Source organism: Colias croceus, chromosome 12 (genome assembly GCF_905220415.1).
Source record: "Colias croceus chromosome 12, ilColCroc2.1".
NCBI classification, from domain to species: Eukaryota; Metazoa; Arthropoda; class Insecta; order Lepidoptera; family Pieridae; genus Colias; species Colias croceus.
In genome coordinates this window covers 6,250,205-6,268,139 of record NC_059548.1, presented here as the reverse complement: position 1 = coordinate 6,268,139, position 17,935 = coordinate 6,250,205, and the positions used below count along the sequence as shown (strand labels likewise).

Genomic DNA, 17,935 nt, shown 5'->3' with positions numbered 1-17,935 from the left:
TTTGATTAAATATTTTATTAAGACAATAGTTATTATATGATTTGAAGCACAAGGGAAACAACTATAAATCCGTATTTGAGACTATCTCAAAATCTCATGCAAATTGTACACATAAATCACACAATACATCTAGTTATGTACCTGAAAGCTTTTATAATATCATTCTAACCATTTCGTAATATACATATATATTAAATATAGGATTAAAATCCGTTTTAAACATTTTTCTAATACCTTACCAAATCTATCATGCAACTCAAAGTTCAGCATACCTACTCTAGTGTAGAATAACAACATTCAATATGCAATAAACTACCAAAGTCCTAATCTATATTGTTGTAATAATATGGTACTTGATTTAATAAAAACCCCTACATGAGATTCCATAAACTCAGAACTTATATGTTTAACAAATTTTATATCCACTCATATCAAATGTTTGATATTACATGGTCTTAAAATTATTTTACATTTACAATTTCATAATTATATACATAATCAAGGAATATCTGCAGTAAGCATGTGCTAAGGAATGCATAACAACAATGATTCATATTTTCATGAAATCATAATTATTAACAGTATTGTGAAAACCTCATCACCACCATACATATAAGATACAGCCGCAATCAATCAGTTAACAGTAGAAGCCATTGAATTCAATAACGTCAGATTTAAAAGTAAACAATAATAATAGTTAAGGAATCATGAACCAGCATTATTTTCTTAATATGTACAAGCATTGTAAGTGAATTTGTTTTGAGCGATTTTGATACCTCTTATATGGTATAAAAGTTAGTTATTTTTCAAATGAAATAACATCATACAGCAAATAAGAATATACATAATCGGTAGTTTTTGCTTGAACATGGAACAATGGAAGCTGGTGAGTATCAATAGTAATCAAATTTCATACGGATATTCTTTATACATGAACATAATTTGGACAAAGACAATATGTGCTGCGTTATTGATTTGTAAGTATATAGTTTATTAGGCGGATACACTATACATTTTTCCAATACAAGAATTTACTACCTGTGCTCTTACATTAAAGTACTTTAATCAATAATATAACCATAATGTTATTGCCATGATACATGATATGAAAGCAATAAATCGTAACACTTCAAAATCCTAATAAGAGCTTATTTTCTTAAATAGTTTGTCATTACAAAGTACAATGTTTACTATAATATGCTAGTTTTTGACATGATAAACCACAATTAAATAACATTTTTAATTTTTATATAAATTGTACAAGATACATTTTACTATTACAAAAATGGTCAAAGGAGTATAGTGTCATCTCATTGCCATTAACTTTGGTTGTTCGCACCTACATAACAATAAATCTATTACATTGCTTAAAATTATAGCTACAGAATAAACAGCAAAGTTCCGGTTGTTTGAATATATAATTTAACATGAAATATACACCAAAAGTTACACTTATAGATATGATTAACATTCAATTTTTATAAACATAATACACTCATAAGAATACTTTTCATTTTCAAAAAAAGCTTATCTATGTGGCATGTAGCTTAAATTTTTACTTAAAATGTTATTAGTAAACATTAATACATCCACATTTGTTAATCAGTAACCAAAATTGATATAAATAACAAATTTATAAGTTAGGTATTAAATAATATTAAGATCATTTTAATGACTTACATAAATTTACAAAATATCTACATAAAAATAAACTTCAATATATTATTTTGTCTTTTTATGTACTTTATGTTGAATCTTTAAAAAAATGATAACTAAAATTTACATAAATTTGTTTAAACTTAATATTTACTGCAATTTAACCGAGCATGCATTATCTATGAAAATAATGGCCAATTATTGAACCATTCTATGTTATTTTTATAAAATACTTTCAGTATTGAGACAGATATTTATAATGTAATCTCTAATGGCATTTGGATTTGATTACATAGAATAGATTTATAATTATATCTGCCTGTTTTTTTTAGAACTGATCTGCCAATAGATTACAAATTTCTTGAGAAACTGTTTCTTTACTTGATCTTACAGTAAGTCTAAACATTTGAGCTTGTTTATTCGGTTCTAATCTCATAAGACAGCCTACTTGTTGAAGCCTGGTATGGACAATTCCAGCACAAACAAAGTTATCAGGATTAGGATCAATACCATCTAAAAGCTGCATACCAAAACCAGATAATTTTGTACGGGTTGCAGCTATATCAATAGAACCTTGTGCCTTAAAAATTTTTTGTGCTCTCTGTTGTTCCCCACCCAAATTTTTCCACCTTGCAAAAAATGATTCACCATTCATTTCAGTTGGCTCAAAAAATTTGTTCAATGTAAGAGGGAGTTTCATGGTTATTTTTTGAGGAACATTATTGTAAACAAAAGACACAGACATGCTTGGTGCATCTGCAAAATCTTCAATGCATTCAGCAGTCAGCATTTGCTGGATTTGAGCACCTGCTTCCAAAATTGGTTCCATGGGTTTCATTTGCACATTAAGTTTATGCAAATCTGTCCAAATTAATTCTGGGTGCACATTCTGAATAGCAAATTGTGTCTTATTTCCATAAAACAAGCCAATTCTTCCAAGATTCTGTCTAAATTCACTCTTGACCCCAATTTGTATGAGGTCATTTTCAAATAGAACTCCATTATTTTTAAACAAAAACTTCTTGATGTTATTTTGTTGGACTGTTGTAGGGCTCATTTTAGGAGCTGTGTATAAATCTCCAAGAACATCCAGTAAACCATTTCCTGTAGTGGTTGTTGTAGTTCCAGGAGGGGTGGCCAAGCCTAAAAGATCTGCACTGGAGTTTACTGAATTAGCAGAATTGTTAATAACAGGTGCCGGAGTAGCATTTGGTTGAGGGCTCTTCGATTCTCTGACATCATCTGGAATACGTCCTGGTTTTTTCTTTTTCAAAACAGCCAAAATTGAAGATTCTCTTTCTGGGAATGCTGGCATTTCCTCCAGTACTGTTGCTAATACATCAGAACTAGCAACAATACTCAGCTGCAAGTATTCAGATGCTCTCTGTTGCAGCTCCACATCTGCTGAGCGTAGATTAGAATCTGCTCTAAATACTTCCTGAACTCGAGATTTTATCTCTGGGAAAAGGTTAACAAGTTTTATATAAGTTGATAGAAGTAATGCTCTTGTTGCGGCTGAACATAAATGATACTTAGAATGAAGGAGTTCAAATTGAACCTGAGGTGATGATCTAGTATCACCAGCAATTAAATTTCCAAATTCACCCAAAATATACCCTCCCACTTTAACCATATTCTCATGACAGGTAGGGGCTTGTAAAGCTTCAAAAACTGTTTTTGCTGCATATGCTTGAACCTCCTCCCTGTTTATTACGATCTGAATAACTCTGTACCATACTTCCTCTGAAACATAATCCCCTGCTATTCTAATAAGATTAAGTATCACATCAACATACCAAGTGAAGTCTGTTGCATATTTTTCAGCTAAGATAGCAACTTTCAAGACCATTTCTTCTCTTATTGAATAATCAGCTGTTTCTAGATAAGCTAACATTTCTTGCACTATTTCTTCAGCATTGGTTTTATCACACATTGCATACAGTAAGTCAACAGCTTGTTGTCGTACAGATACATCTTTCTCCATTTTCATTGAAAGAATAACAACTTCTTGATGTTTCTTGACGGCTTCATGAGAGAACTCTGACGTAGCCAGATGGCACATGGATTCAAGAGCTAAGTAACGCAGATTTGTTTCTCGGTTACTTAAAAATTGGCCAAGCTGATTACAAGCTCGAACTAATAAATTAGGCTCACTGTCATTATGTATTATTAGACTTATAGCTTCAAAGAGAACAGCATTTTTAGCATTGGAATGTTGAACTTTCTTAGACTTGGGAGGTTCTTGAGCTTTGTTAAAAATGGTCTCCAAACATTCAGATAATCTCCCCCTGACACCAGGTTCTTCAGATGGAGGTGTATAATTTTGTAGAAGACGCAGAAGTTTCACCGATAGCCAAGGCGCGGGAACAAAATAGTATGTATAATCTTGGAGATCTGTGTAACTAGCAGTTACAATTCTGCTCAGTCTTGCCACAGCTAATGTGACACAACCTTTGTACTCATCAGGATTTTTCTTCACTAGGGCATCTATTAAAGAAGTAGCAGCAGTTACAACGCCCATGTGTGGATCATTTAATAAATGTATGATTCTGGATGTCCACTCACCACCTGGTATAATTTCTGGTGATTTACGAAACAGTCTAAGAAGGCAAAGAGCAGCCGACTGTTTAACTACATCCATAGTATCACCGGAGACAAGCAATTTAGGTATCTCAGTAGCAAAAGCCTCAGCCATCTCTTTGCTACCAATATTTGCAATGCACTGGAGTGCAAGATTAACATGGATAGGATTTCGAGACTGTAAATCGTTCTTTATGCTTTGAATAATAAGTTTGATGAGATCACTATTGGTGTTGACCAAGACAGAAATGAATAGGTATCCTATTTGCTTTTCAGAATATTTATTTGAGGACAGCAAATTTACTGCTTCCATATGACCGAAGTCAATATCATGACCAAGTAAGAATATAAACAGAAGTTTGCATACGTACTTCTTTTTCTGGTATCCATCTAGGGTTTTATCTCCTTTGAATTTGCTTCTTATATTAGCTAGCTCCTTATTTATTCTTTTTATTTCTGCTTCTTTGCTTTTACAGTTTCTTATGTCTGATATAAAGACTGCGAGTCCTCGCATACCATCTCCCCTGACGGCAGGCATATTGCCAAGTGACTTATCGAACACCAGTTTTATGCCTTTTGTGACCCTTTTACATAAAATATATAGCACTCTACTTGTTGTAGGAAAAACACAAAGTGAAAAGAAATTAGACTTTTGACTTAGTTACAGCAAAATGTACTATCGGAAATCTAGTTAAAATACTCAGACTGTCTCTGAGCTTTCTTCTACAACGCCTTCCCACATTATCTATGAAAATTGAAATGTCAGTTTCGTTGAACTTTTGTTTATGGATCAATAATGTTAGGCTAGGACTTCATTATTGGTTTTTCCATCAAAATCCAGAATACACAACTGTACAGTACCTATCAAAAGTTATCAGATAAATTTATTGATGATTAAAATATCATTGATTAAAGTTAATTGGACAATTGTCATCAAGTAATGAAACATGATATATCGAAATACCACAACCAACTCAACAATTACAACAAAATACTAGTAGATTCTCTCTCTGTAAGTGGTTTTTAAACCATTTTCTTTATTCGTCACAAATATTTAAACCTCATTTATTATGATTTTAAATAAAATTTTGAAATCGAGACATGTAGAGTGTGTAGAGTATATAACTATTACTAGTCAGTAGCGACTTGTCTGTACGAAATTGTCTATAGTTTTCAGCTATCGTCATTCGTAGATTGGTAGAAACCAAAACTCAAAGTCAAAAGACCATTGGACATTGGTTCGAGTTTGTCTGTTTGTCATTTGCGCTTAAATTTTTATTGTGTAGTTACACTTTAATTAATTATCACAACGAACGGAGATATGTGATTGTTTGAACGAATAAATATGGGTTCACTAATACGTATTATTTATTTATGAATTACCTTTGATATTAAAGATTAAAATTACGAATGAATGATGCATTCTATATTTTGGACAGGCAGAGTGTTATCACGTGCTATAAGAAATGGACTTTCGAATTTATCAAGTGCTACTGAATTAAACGTCTCTAATAAAAAACATCCGTACTTAGTGTCAGTGGTTTGTGGATTTCCAAAAGACATTGCTAACGGAAGGTCACATAAGGGGCAATTTGGCGACGATGCTTGGTTCTCTACAAACTTCAACAATGCGGATGTTATTGGTTTGTTACTAACTACCTATACGTTTGTTCTCCTTATTACATTTTTTTATTAAATTGTTCTGCCTCATACTTATACAAAGTTTGAGCTTTATTACTTGGTTTCAAAACACATTTATATAATAACATAATGAGTGTATAAAAATCGTTCTGTTATTTATCCATTCTTATCAGTATTTACAATTTACAATATATTAATATGTGTGTATAATATCGACATATGTCTAGATCATAACTATTGGAAATTTATTTAAATATTTGAAAGATATTTTCTCACTATTGCTCACTATAGATATTGCTTATATTTAATATCAAAATATTAAGATAAGTTTTTATTTATCATACATTATCACACATTGAATAATGAATTACATCAGTTTTATAACACCAAGTCTTGAATGTCAAAAATATAAACTGAATGAAAATTATCCCAGTTGTTTATTTATATATTATACCTATTTCAAGTCAAATTTTTTGGCTGACATTACAGAACAAATATCCACTAAAAAGGAGTAAGTTGCTACATTATCATCCAGTTGAATTAATCTAACCAAGTGTTGGTTTTGATGAAACAATTGGTTTGCAGTAACCTAGGGAAACATGGAAATATTAAAGCCTTTGATACCTATTTTTTTCTCTCATACTGTTCAAAAAGTTGTAATATATATATACATGTGTTGCAGTAAAGCTTTATATATTCAATTAATAAAACCCATTAGTATTAGATAGTTTTCCTCTTCATACAATTTTATTGAACAATGAAATAAATTAATAAATAGGCTTATCACAATAAAGGTGAATTGTATAAAAATGTGAAAATAAAATGTATGAAAGTTCTTACTTACTTAGTTAAATATCATGTCAATTGATATAGAACACATTCATAAAAATCTGTAACTGTTTTGATATTGTTTTAATAGATCTTAAAAAAATGGAGTCCTGTGTCTAATAAAAATGTGTTGTATTTAAAACATTAACTTATCATCATTTATTAAGGTGTTGCTGATGGAGTCGGTGGATGGAGGGCTTATGGCATTGATCCAGGGGAGTTTTCATCATATCTCATGAAGACATGCGAGAGGCTCGTGCGAATGGGCCATTTCAAACTGTCTGAACCTAGTGATCTTCTAGCAAAGTCGTATTATGAATTACTGGAGCATAAAAAACCTATTTTAGGTAATTTTGTAAAAATTTCATTTTTAAACCAAAGCATAGTTGGTTGACCTGTATGAAAATAGTAATAAAATTTATTTAGTATTCATAATAGCTTTACCTATTAAATCTGAACAACTTAGCTTCATTTAAATTAATTTGTACTAATGGACTTTACAAAAGATTCGACTTTGTTGTCTTAATGAAGTTTAATTAAATATGAATTTAAATTATTATTAAGAACTTGTGGTTTGTTCTTTGAAATATACAAAGGAAAATGAATAGCCATCATTTGGCAAGTCTGAGTAGTTCTGAGAATAGGTTCATGATGTTTGTTTTTAATATTATTTTCTATTAATAACATTTCATATTGTTTAAAAGAGCGTCCTATTTTCGTTATTAAAATTAAACATATATATATTATTTTCGCAAATAGGTATGTGAACTTTACATATAAAAATTAAAATAGCTATTTTAAATTAACAAATTGATCATAATATAACATTAACTGCATTTTCAATTGCAACATTAACACCCTCAAAGTATGATAATTACAAGCTCTCTGACCGTGGCTATGGCCATATGGTCAATGGACTCTTGATTCTTATTCCATGAGAATTCCATGTTTCACACCATAAATAGTAGCCTACAAAATAATTATGCTACTGTCTAGCCTAACAATATCTAGACACGCAAATCATACTATAAATGCGTCGTAACATAAAGACAAACAAACACATAGTAAATGTAATATTAGTAAGAATTTCACTGAATTTATTCTCGTTTATCAGGTAGTAGCACAGCCTGTGTGATGATACTGGACCGCAACGAGAGTATAATGCGGGCAGCTAACATCGGCGATAGTGGGTACATGGTGGTTCGAGGATCCCGGATCGTGCACAGGTCGCACGAACAACAACATTACTTTAACACGCCGTACCAACTCAGTCTGCCGCCGCCTGGACACGACAGAAATGTACTTAGTGATAGGTGACTATATTTTTATTGTTGCTGTAATGACTACTGTGTTTACTTGTAATCACACCCCATTTCTTAACTAATTGAGAGCAATAAATCAATTTTCAATTATTATAATAGTAGAATTTAATACATATACAAGTATTTTACAAGTACAAGTTATTATTGGGATACAAATGTTAATTTCCAATTTTGTTTCGTCATAGTTACACGATTTTATGACACTACCTAATAAAAAAATAGGTATAAAGTATGAATAATGCCATACCTATACCACACCCCGGACACTCCATACAAAATTATCGTTTTGACAGTCACACTGTAGAGACTGCAAATGTGTGTGTTAACGCTTTATGGTTGGCACATTTTTGACTAGCGTAAAAAAAAAATTCGCGTTTTTCTGATGAAATACATCCGTAAACAGCACAATATCTAACCATTTTCTACGAAAAACGATAATCACAAATCCAAAATAATAAAATTACTTTAAGTCAATTTGATTAATGTTGTCAATCTTCGTTGCGTATCGTCCCTGTAGAAAAATATGGACCATTTTAGGGTTCATACGCACTATGCGGGTAGCCGCATTGCGGGTAGCCGTCCGGCTGACCGCAGGATGCGGTTGCGAATGCGGCCAGCCGGACGGCTACCCGCAATGCGGCTACCCGCATAGTGCGGTTGAAGAACCGTTGCGATTTGCGGTCATGTCGATCCATTTCAAAGATGGAAATGGAAGAAGTTGCAGCTATTTACTACATTTACACACGTTACGTATAGAAGAAAAGCAAAGAAAGAAGTACTGGGTGCATCCTTATTTGTAAACACGAGATGAGAGCAAGCATTTTGCAACCACGTGCACACACTCACTCAATGGCGGGCAGCCGCAGACTGAACCGCACAGTGCGTATAGCAACCGTCCGGCTGGCCGTCACTCGGGCCGCAGCTCTCCGAGCAACCGGAGCGGTCTGCGGGTAGCCGCATCGCAGTGCGCATAGAAATGAATATTACGTACATAATTGTGCTTGCGGTCAGCCGGACGGCTACCCGCAACGCGGCTACCCGCATAGTGCGTATGAACCCTTATGTCTGATCGTGCGGGGTGAGGTAAGTGTGGGTAAGTGTTTAATTTTGGCGGGAGGCGGAGAGTGTCCGTTCTGTAGCGTTTAGCTACTATTATGTATTCTGTGCCTATACTATAAAATCTAAGACGCTGCTTTTGTTTGTATCCGTATATTATTGACAATTCGTTATCTAAACTAGACATATTAGAAAAGCAAAAGGTTATATATTAATAGAGATAATAATATATGTAAACATTAGTCAAGGCTTTTTGAAGAATGTAATACAGTTTGCAACATGAACTGCGCCGTCGAAATTAAATAAAACCACAAATTGCAATTCAACAATGTAGATATTATATTTTTCAATAATATTAAATTGTTATTTTTAAAATTTTATAATTAATGTAAATTAAAGTACCTACTAGACACAATGTATCTTTTAAAATAATTGTAGAAAGTAACAGCGAAAGCCTAGTGGAAGCCATACAATTACATGTTAAATGAAAGATACATATTTATTTTGAAAGATTTGGAAACTCGTGAATAATTTGCATAAACAAACGAAAGTGGGAACTTTATTTTAGGTGTCGTTTATTACGTTTGAATCGTAAAATGTATATTTTTGTTGTATTTCCACAAGTCATAAGACTTGTCGCGAGTCCAGCCTCTCGGGACCAGTGGTCATGTGCTCATTCCAAAACCACTGTTGTTGTTTCTGAACAGTCTAATATTAGAATTTTTAGCTCATTGGATATCTGCCAGTTTACACTCACGTGCATAGTGTAATTTGTAAAATGGGAATATTGTGTATTTTTAAACTATATACTACAAATTACATGAAAGTAACATTAGGCTAATCAAAATCAAGGTTGGCTAATGTTGATACCGCGAAACGCAATATCTATGGCTTCCCGCGTGTTATTATGGTTTCAAACATAGAAAATACTAAATAGACTTGACAGAATAATATCATCTTTATAGTAAAATCTAATTTACGGACTATTTGCGGTTGTCACCAGGGTCTTAAAGGCTTCTAAATTCTATTATACTGCCCTGCTAAGCGCAAAAGCGGTATCTCAAAAAAAATCGTAAAATTGATTTTTATGCCATCGGATAGCTTTAAAAAATACGCATCTACTGGACTAAGCCATTTAGCACTATCTTGTTCAAAACGTATGAAAAAACCTTAAGAAAGATTTTTCTATCTCAGTTTTACCATATATCACTAAGGGTGTTAGAGGTATATTAATATTACGTAGGCAACCAGCCGCAAATTTAAATATCGCTAAAATTCTTAAATAAATACACAACTTTTGCTTAGCCGATAAGCGGTAAATAGGATGAGTAATAACTGATAATATAACTGATACTGTTGTATATTCTGCTGATTTACAAAAAGTTATCATGCTGCCCAGGATAGACATGTTCAAAACTGCTATTTTTACTCATAGGATAGTGGTTTACATCGAAAGTTTCGTGCCAACTGGTCAAGGCCGAAAAGATTTGAGTGTTTTTCCTGTACTATGGTATGAAGGGTTGTTTGGACGTCAAAGCCGAAATTATAAGTGCATACTATCAATTTTTTATTTTTCATCGGGATAAAAAAAATATCATACTATGGGTTGATAATTGTTCCTCCCAGAACAAAAACTGGACGTTTTTTTCTTTCTTAATTTATATTATAAATTCTAAGGATATCAACGCCGACAAGATTGTCATCAAATATTTTGAATCCGGCCACACCTTTATGTCAGCTGATAGTTTCCATCATAGGGTAGAGCTGTCCATAAAACGCATGAAAAACAAAATTTATGATTTTGCAGATTTTTCTCAGGCAGTTAGCACTGCAGGAAAAAATGTAAAAATTAAAGAGATGAACATGCAAGACTTTTATGACTGGGATGATTATACCACACAATATGCACTGTCTCGAATTAAACCGCGTCCATATGTCAGCGAAATGGTTGAAGTTGAAGTTAAAAGAGGCAGTTTTGATATCACCTACAAAACAGGATTCGATCAAAATGCAATTACTGCTAGCATTATAGGAAAAAAAAATTTAAAAAGTCATGTCTTGCCTCCACCAAAAAAGAAAACTGCTCCGCAAGGAATTTCAAGAAACAAAAAAGAAAATATTTTGAAATCTTTTCAAAATATAATACCACAAAATAGAATGTCCTTTTGGAGAGAACTCCCTACTTTTGACTACTAAAATTCCTTCCAAAAACCGTTTGTTTTTAAATATTTTTTTATGTAATTTCAAATTTTAATAATAAAAAAACTTTAAATTAAAGTATATAAATAATAAAAAAATATTATATATATACTTTAATTGTTTTTTTTTTTTCAAATAATACATATTTTATTCGATAGAAAATACATTCCTTTTTGTATACACACATGTTTGAGAAGAGCTAACGAAAAAGCGGTATCTCAATTTTAATTCTATAGTTTACTAAGCGGTGTAACCGTATCTCATGAATAAAGTACATTATTATACATTTTTGATAATTTAACTAATGTGATAACAAATACACCCTATATAATATATGGGGCATTTCACGCGAAGCGGACACAGATTTCAGGGTCAGGTTTCAGATTTCGGTTATATTTTAGTATGTTACACCTGTATATACCCTCGGTATGTATACGAAATATTTTTGAATTTAGAAGCTTAGTTTTCGAAATACAGGTATTTGAAGATGTCAGTAAGCGCGAATCATGCGCGACTTCGAATGTAATTATCAGTTCAAGAAAAGGAATTTTAATATAAATTGATGACTGAATAATAATCCCCATTAAATAACCTTTTTTACCTCATATTTTGAATTTCGAATTTATTTTAAAATTCCTTAGAAAAATAAAAAAAATATTTTTCTTTGTAATTTTTTACAAACTTAGCATATTTTTAAATTTTTTTAAGATCATTAAATAAATGGCTTATATTATGCTTAAACTTCATGCCAAGTTCTAGAGTGGTCATCGTAGAAGTTTAGGAGCTACATGTATTATAATAACCAAGCGCAGCGAAATCCCTCTACTAGCGAATTAGTTGACGCGACGCGACGCGACTACGAGGGATCAAATTAAAAACAATCAATAAAATCAGCAATATACCGTTTCACTCATGTTATTTTGTTGCGTTTTTTTTATTTTTATTTATTTATTTAATATTGAAAACAGTATCTAGATCAAGCTGGTATACTACCATGCCCCTTATTCGTCATTATTTGAAAATTCAAGTCCACTATCGCCATCTCTGAAATTAATCGAGAACTTTTACAAAAATCTTGACCTTGTGGCTATAGTTTTCGCGCCAAGTTACATTTTCGCGCCATTAAAACAATCATATTTTGACAATTGTCTTAGTAACTAGGTGCTTACGGAGTTTCTATTGCGTTTTGGTGAATTAATTATTCGTTATCATGGTTCCTTATGGTAACCGGTGTTTTAATCCGTTTCGTTTGCCGTCTCATAATAAATTCAAAAACTTAAGAAAATTGTCGAAGATATTAGCAGTGAAGTTATCATTTTCGGGCAATTTATATGTTTGTCAACGATGCAGAAAACGTCTTAATAGTGAATTGCCGCCAAAATTCAGTGAAGATATCGTTCCGAGTAGTCAATCATCAATAGACTTTTCACAACAATCATATTTTATTCCCGAAGAAAGTAAGATTAGGGATGCATCTACTCAGACAGATGATACATATGAGCATGAAATTCTTCAACAGTTGAAAGAAAAATATAATGACCCATCTACATCTGTGTCCGTCAAAATAATGATTCTTACTTTAGCGCCTAAATCGTGGACTGAAAAAAGACTAGCTGAAGAATTTTTAACATCTAGACGGCAAGCCAGAAAGGCAAAGGAACTGGTTAAGGAAAACGGTGTTTTATCTTCACCTAATCCACGTGAAGGTCGAAAGCTATCCTTTGAAACGGAAAACGTTGTGAAAAAATTTTATCTACGGGAAGATAATTCGCGGATAATGCCCGGTAAAAAAGACTTTGTGTCCGTCAAGTTAGATAACGGTAAAAGAGTGCAGTTTTGCAGAGAACTACAGTTTTGTTATACAAGATGCTGCTCAGGCTTTCCATTGGAATAACGACCAGGCCACTCTTCTAACATGTGTTTTTTACTATCGAGATGGACAAGAATTAAAACACGGAAGTATTGTTATGATTTCTGATGACTTACGACATGACGCTGCCAGTTATTTTACATTTCAAACCATATTACACCGTCATCTTCAAAATAACAACATAATAAGAAAAAAATATGTTTTTGTAACTGACGGGGCACCTCAACATTTTAAAAACAAATTTAACTTCATAAATCTTTTTCATTTCTATCAAGATTTTAGCACAAGAGCAGAACATCATTTCCACGCTACTGCCCGTGGGAAAGGGCCGTGTGATGGTCTTGGTGGTAACATAAAGCGCTTAGCGACACGGGCTAGCTTACAGGCAGCACCCAACAAGGCTATAACTACGCCCAAGCGTTTATATGAATGGGCTAATGTGTCATTGCCACATACTGCAGTCTATTATTCTAATAAAGACGAAATCGAAAAAAATAGAGTACATCTAAAGAGTCGCTTTGAATCCGCAATAACCATACCTGGTACAAAAAAATATCATGCTTTTATTCCGACTACTGACGGTATATTAATAAAAAGAACAAGTTACTCTATAGCACACAAACTTGTAAATATTTGTAATAAAAAATAAATTGTTTTTTTAATTGTTTGTATTTCACTATTTTCAATGGTCAAAAAGCTTGAGAAAGTGTTATTTTCCTACTATTCAGATAAATATTTGCAGTACGCCGCGCTAACGGACTACTCGCTAGTAGAGGGATTTCGCTGCGCTTGGTTATTATAATACATGTAGTTCCTAAACTTCTACGATGACCACTCTAGAACTTGGCATGAAGTTTAAGCATAATATAAGCCATTTATTTAATGATCTTAAAAAAATTTAAAAATATGCTAAGTTTGTAAAAAATTACAAAGAAAAATATTTTTTTATTTTTCTAAGGAATTTTAAAATAAATTCGAAATTCAAAATATGAGGTAAAAAAGGTTATTTAATGGGGATTATTATTCAGTCATCAATTTATATTAAAATTCCTTTTCTTGAACTGATAATTACATTCGAAGTCGCGCATGATTCGCGCTTACTGACATCTTCAAATACCTGTATTTCGAAAACTAAGCTTCTAAATTCAAAAATATTTCGTATACATACCGAGGGTATATACAGGTGTAACATACTAAAATATAACCGAAATCTGAAACCTGACCCTGAAATCTGTGTCCGCTTCGCGTGAAATGCCCCATATAAATAATATTTAACAAATAAAAAAAACTATACATAAAGTATATATATAACTATTTTTACATAACTTCAATTATCTCAAAACTCGCTTTCTTTGAGTTACCGCTTTTGCGCTTAGCAGGGCAGTATAGTAGGTTAACTTCTAACTTCCCACCCGTTCATTTCATTTCTTAATTCAGTTGCTGCAAGTTTTCTGTCCGTGACGAAAATTATCTTGTTTTATGTCCAAATTCTAACATACAATCTTAGTGATCCTTAAAAATTTGATTGACACTGTTCCATGAAGAGTCAATAAAAAACTTTAGTGCTAGAAGCCTTAACATCATATTATATTCATATTTGTAAATATATTAAAAATATTAAAGAGGAAAAAACAATTGTATTATGCTTTGAACGAATATTTCATCATTGCACCTAATAAGTCTAAAGTCACTGACGTGAAAAATACATGTTTATCAAGTTAATCTCATATCGTATTTTTACAGTTCAATTATAATAAAATAGTGTCCCATGTTTCGTCTGAAAGTTCCAAGATTTTAAAAGTATACCTATCAAAAAACAATACATCAATATTGATTAAAGACTCTGTTTTTTTTTAAAGGTGAAATTAAATTAAGTTAAATGTCGCCAATTAAATTTTTCAAGTTTTGTCTTTCGATCCACATATTTTGTCAGATTTATTTCACTTGGATTTTATTTGACTAACTTATCCCAATGGAAAAGTTTGTTCTCCGCCAAAGAACAGTTCATGCGATTTTAACAGAGCTGCAAGAATATTACGTAGGGCGTTAAACATATTTCATTTCAGTAATTTTCGACAGATGGTGTAATTGGGAATCGTCGATGGTGTAATCTTTGCTATCCTTGTAACTAACTATGATAAAATATTTGAAAATGTATATGTTGTTGTTTTGTTTAATATTTATTTCGCGTCGCAACAGATCGAATCTATACTTATACTTAATATTATAAAGCTGAAGAGTTTGTTTGATCGCGCTAATCTCAAAAACTACTGGTCCGATTCGAAAAATGCATTAAGTGTTAGATAGTCAATTTATCGAGGAAGGCTATATATCATCACGCTAAGACCAACAGGAGCCGAGCAATGCGGGCAAAACCGCGGAGCACAGCTAGTGTATGATATGATTTTAGTTTCTGGATAAAGCTAAGAGAGTGACGAACAAGAGGAAATTACTATTAAATATACTTAAATATTTTTTAGCACTATCTATCTATTTCGAATTTGTAATAAATTGGAAACATCACTAAGCGAGAGAATACAATATGTCGTTTTATCACTTACGACGAATGTGAAATTTAATTGTTTCGTATAACCTCGGGCTCAAATTACGTTATTTATAGACATGTTCAGTTTATGTAAATTGCAATTTGCCAGCGTAATGAATTAATAACGAGTATCCAAGATAAAATAAAGTAGGTTATTAGCTGCGCCACGCGTATAGCTCCTGTTGGTCTTAGCGTGATGATATATATAAAATAGCCTTCCTCGATAAATGGGCTATCCAAAACCGAAAGAATTTTTCTAATCGGACCAGTAGTTCTTGCGATTAGCGCGTTTAACAAATAAACAAATAAACAAACTCTTCAGATTTATAATATTAGTATAGATTAACAGCTTTTTTAGAAAATTATTCAATTGAAATGTACTGAAGTAGCAGAAACCTTTATATGTAATAGGTAAAAAGTCTTTATGATATAACTATTTCACACCAGAACAATTAAATTGATTTTGATTTAGTTTAGTGTATAAAATAAAGATATTCAAGAGTCTAGAAATAGAAAAAAGATTCCAAAATTACCATCATCAATTCGTACTGTTTGTCTTATTAGTTAACACATGTGGCGCTATAATTTCTTTTCGTATACTTCTCATCCTGCACTTTATTTTAACTGGAATTGAATGAACTCATGTTGATGTTTACTACAATTAAAATAAAAATAAAAAAAAATTCCAGGCCCGAATCGGCGGAGACGGCGGAATTCAAAGTTGAGTGCGGGGACGTGATCCTCGTGGCCACTGACGGCGTGTTCGACAACGTGCCCGAGACGGTGCTCGTCGCGGAGATGCGGCGAGCGCACGGGGCTGATAACGACGCGCAGAAGTTGCAAGCCGTGGCTAATTCCATCGCGTGGATGGCGCGCAATCTATCGTTTGACGGTTGCTACATGTCGCCGTTCGCTAAGAGCGCCCGCCAGAACGGGATCGATGCTATAGGTGAGTCGCAGGGGTATGGTGGGGATATCGACGCGCAGAAGTTGCAAACGGTGACTAACTCTATGATGTATAAAAAAAGCTAGATACGTTACCCGCTCTCTATTTTGGCAAGAAAAAACTCAGCTAAGTGCCCGAGTTTCACTTAGTCACGCACCATTCAGCGTCGTGGCTGGACGTTCTTTTTATATTTTAATCGGCAGTTGTTATTACGAAGTACATGAGTGAGACATGTATTATGTCTCGCGCGTGAGAGTGAAAGAGAGAACAACTGTATTGGTGATAATGCGTTAGTAAGTAGGTATGTATTAATTACGCTGTTTTTTAGTACAATGATGTTGGCGTATGCCGCGTCTACTAGTATAATAGGTCATTGGGCTAACTCTATGGTTACTCTAACACGAGGATGGCGCGCAATCTTGCTAGTGTATTTTACGGAACTATTTTTATTTTATGAATAACTGTAATATAAAATTATGCTATAACCTAAACCTCTGTGTGTATAATTCTAATGGGATTATAATTATAATTTTTCAATTTCAGGTGGAAAGCCGGATGACATAACAGTGCTCCTCGCAATAGTAGCACTATGAAAATGTCAATGTGATTGATTTAGTTTAGATTTTACTTGGTCTAAACAAGGACCACTTACAAAATTAGTTTATATAAACGACACCAAAAAAAAACTAATATTTGGTTATTCTATTTTTATCTTTATTTTGGTCATCTTGTACTAATTTCTTGCAAAATAATGCAATTTCGAGGTCTAATATTCTTATTGTAATATCAACATTAGAACATAAAACACTAGTCACTTGGTGTTATTCATGATATCATTTGTGTGTTGATTGGGATTTGTAATTGCGATTTATAGTTTGTGGTTTGAATTGGAATACACGCGTTTATGCCTTTGTTAATTATTAATTTCTTTGTTTTTGTGAAATTCCGCGCATTATGCAATTATCTTTAACAAGAATAAAACTGATCCTAATATGTATACTATTATATGACATAAACTATTATGTATTTTTATGGGTGTGTGTCTTTTGTTAGGAAAGCAATTGATGCAATTTATAATTTAATTACTTATCTTGATATAAAAAATGTCAATACTTGTTAACAATGTGTGTATCAATGTTTGATTGAAGACTGATTCTAGCATAACTGATGTGTTGTTGTAAATATATAGAATGTTCATATTGTCTTATGTTCGCGCTACTATTTAAATATTTTTTATTATCATTTGTTTTTGTATATTTCCAAACTAAATTAAGTGCTAAGTTAATTGAACA

General features: G+C 32.5%; 2 protein-coding genes across 2 annotated transcripts; one reads left to right on the top strand and one right to left on the bottom strand.

The window, feature by feature from the left end:
- Nucleotides 1-1,711: 1,711 nt before the first annotated feature.
- LOC123696446 (AP-2 complex subunit alpha) lies at nt 1,712-4,967 on the bottom strand. The gene has a single exon (XM_045642603.1). The coding sequence runs from the start codon at nt 4,772-4,774 to the stop codon at nt 1,985-1,987; it is 2,790 nt and encodes a 929-aa protein (XP_045498559.1). The 5' UTR covers nt 4,775-4,967; the 3' UTR covers nt 1,712-1,984.
- Nucleotides 4,968-5,446: 479 nt separating this feature from the next.
- Nucleotides 5,447-17,560, top strand: LOC123696447 (protein phosphatase PTC7 homolog). Its single transcript, XM_045642606.1, has 5 exons — nt 5,447-5,879; nt 6,873-7,052; nt 7,820-8,018; nt 16,387-16,646; nt 17,187-17,560. Exons 1-5 carry the CDS (start codon nt 5,651-5,653, stop codon nt 17,234-17,236), a joined length of 918 nt encoding a protein of 305 aa, XP_045498562.1. The 5' UTR covers nt 5,447-5,650; the 3' UTR covers nt 17,237-17,560.
- Nucleotides 17,561-17,935: the final 375 nt, after the last annotated feature.

Coding starts and splice junctions, on each gene's coding strand:
- LOC123696446 (XM_045642603.1), bottom strand. CDS start 4,774: ATGCCTGCCGTCAGGGGAGATGGTATGCGAGGACTCGCAGTCTTTATA.
- LOC123696447 (XM_045642606.1), top strand. CDS start 5,651: ATGATGCATTCTATATTTTGGACAGGCAGAGTGTTATCACGTGCTATA. Junction 5,880..6,872: donor CAACAATGCGGATGTTATTG/GTTTGTTACTAA, acceptor TCATTTATTAAG/GTGTTGCTGATGGAGTCGGT. Junction 16,647..17,186: donor GAACGGGATCGATGCTATAG/GTGAGTCGCAGG, acceptor TTTCAATTTCAG/GTGGAAAGCCGGATGACATA.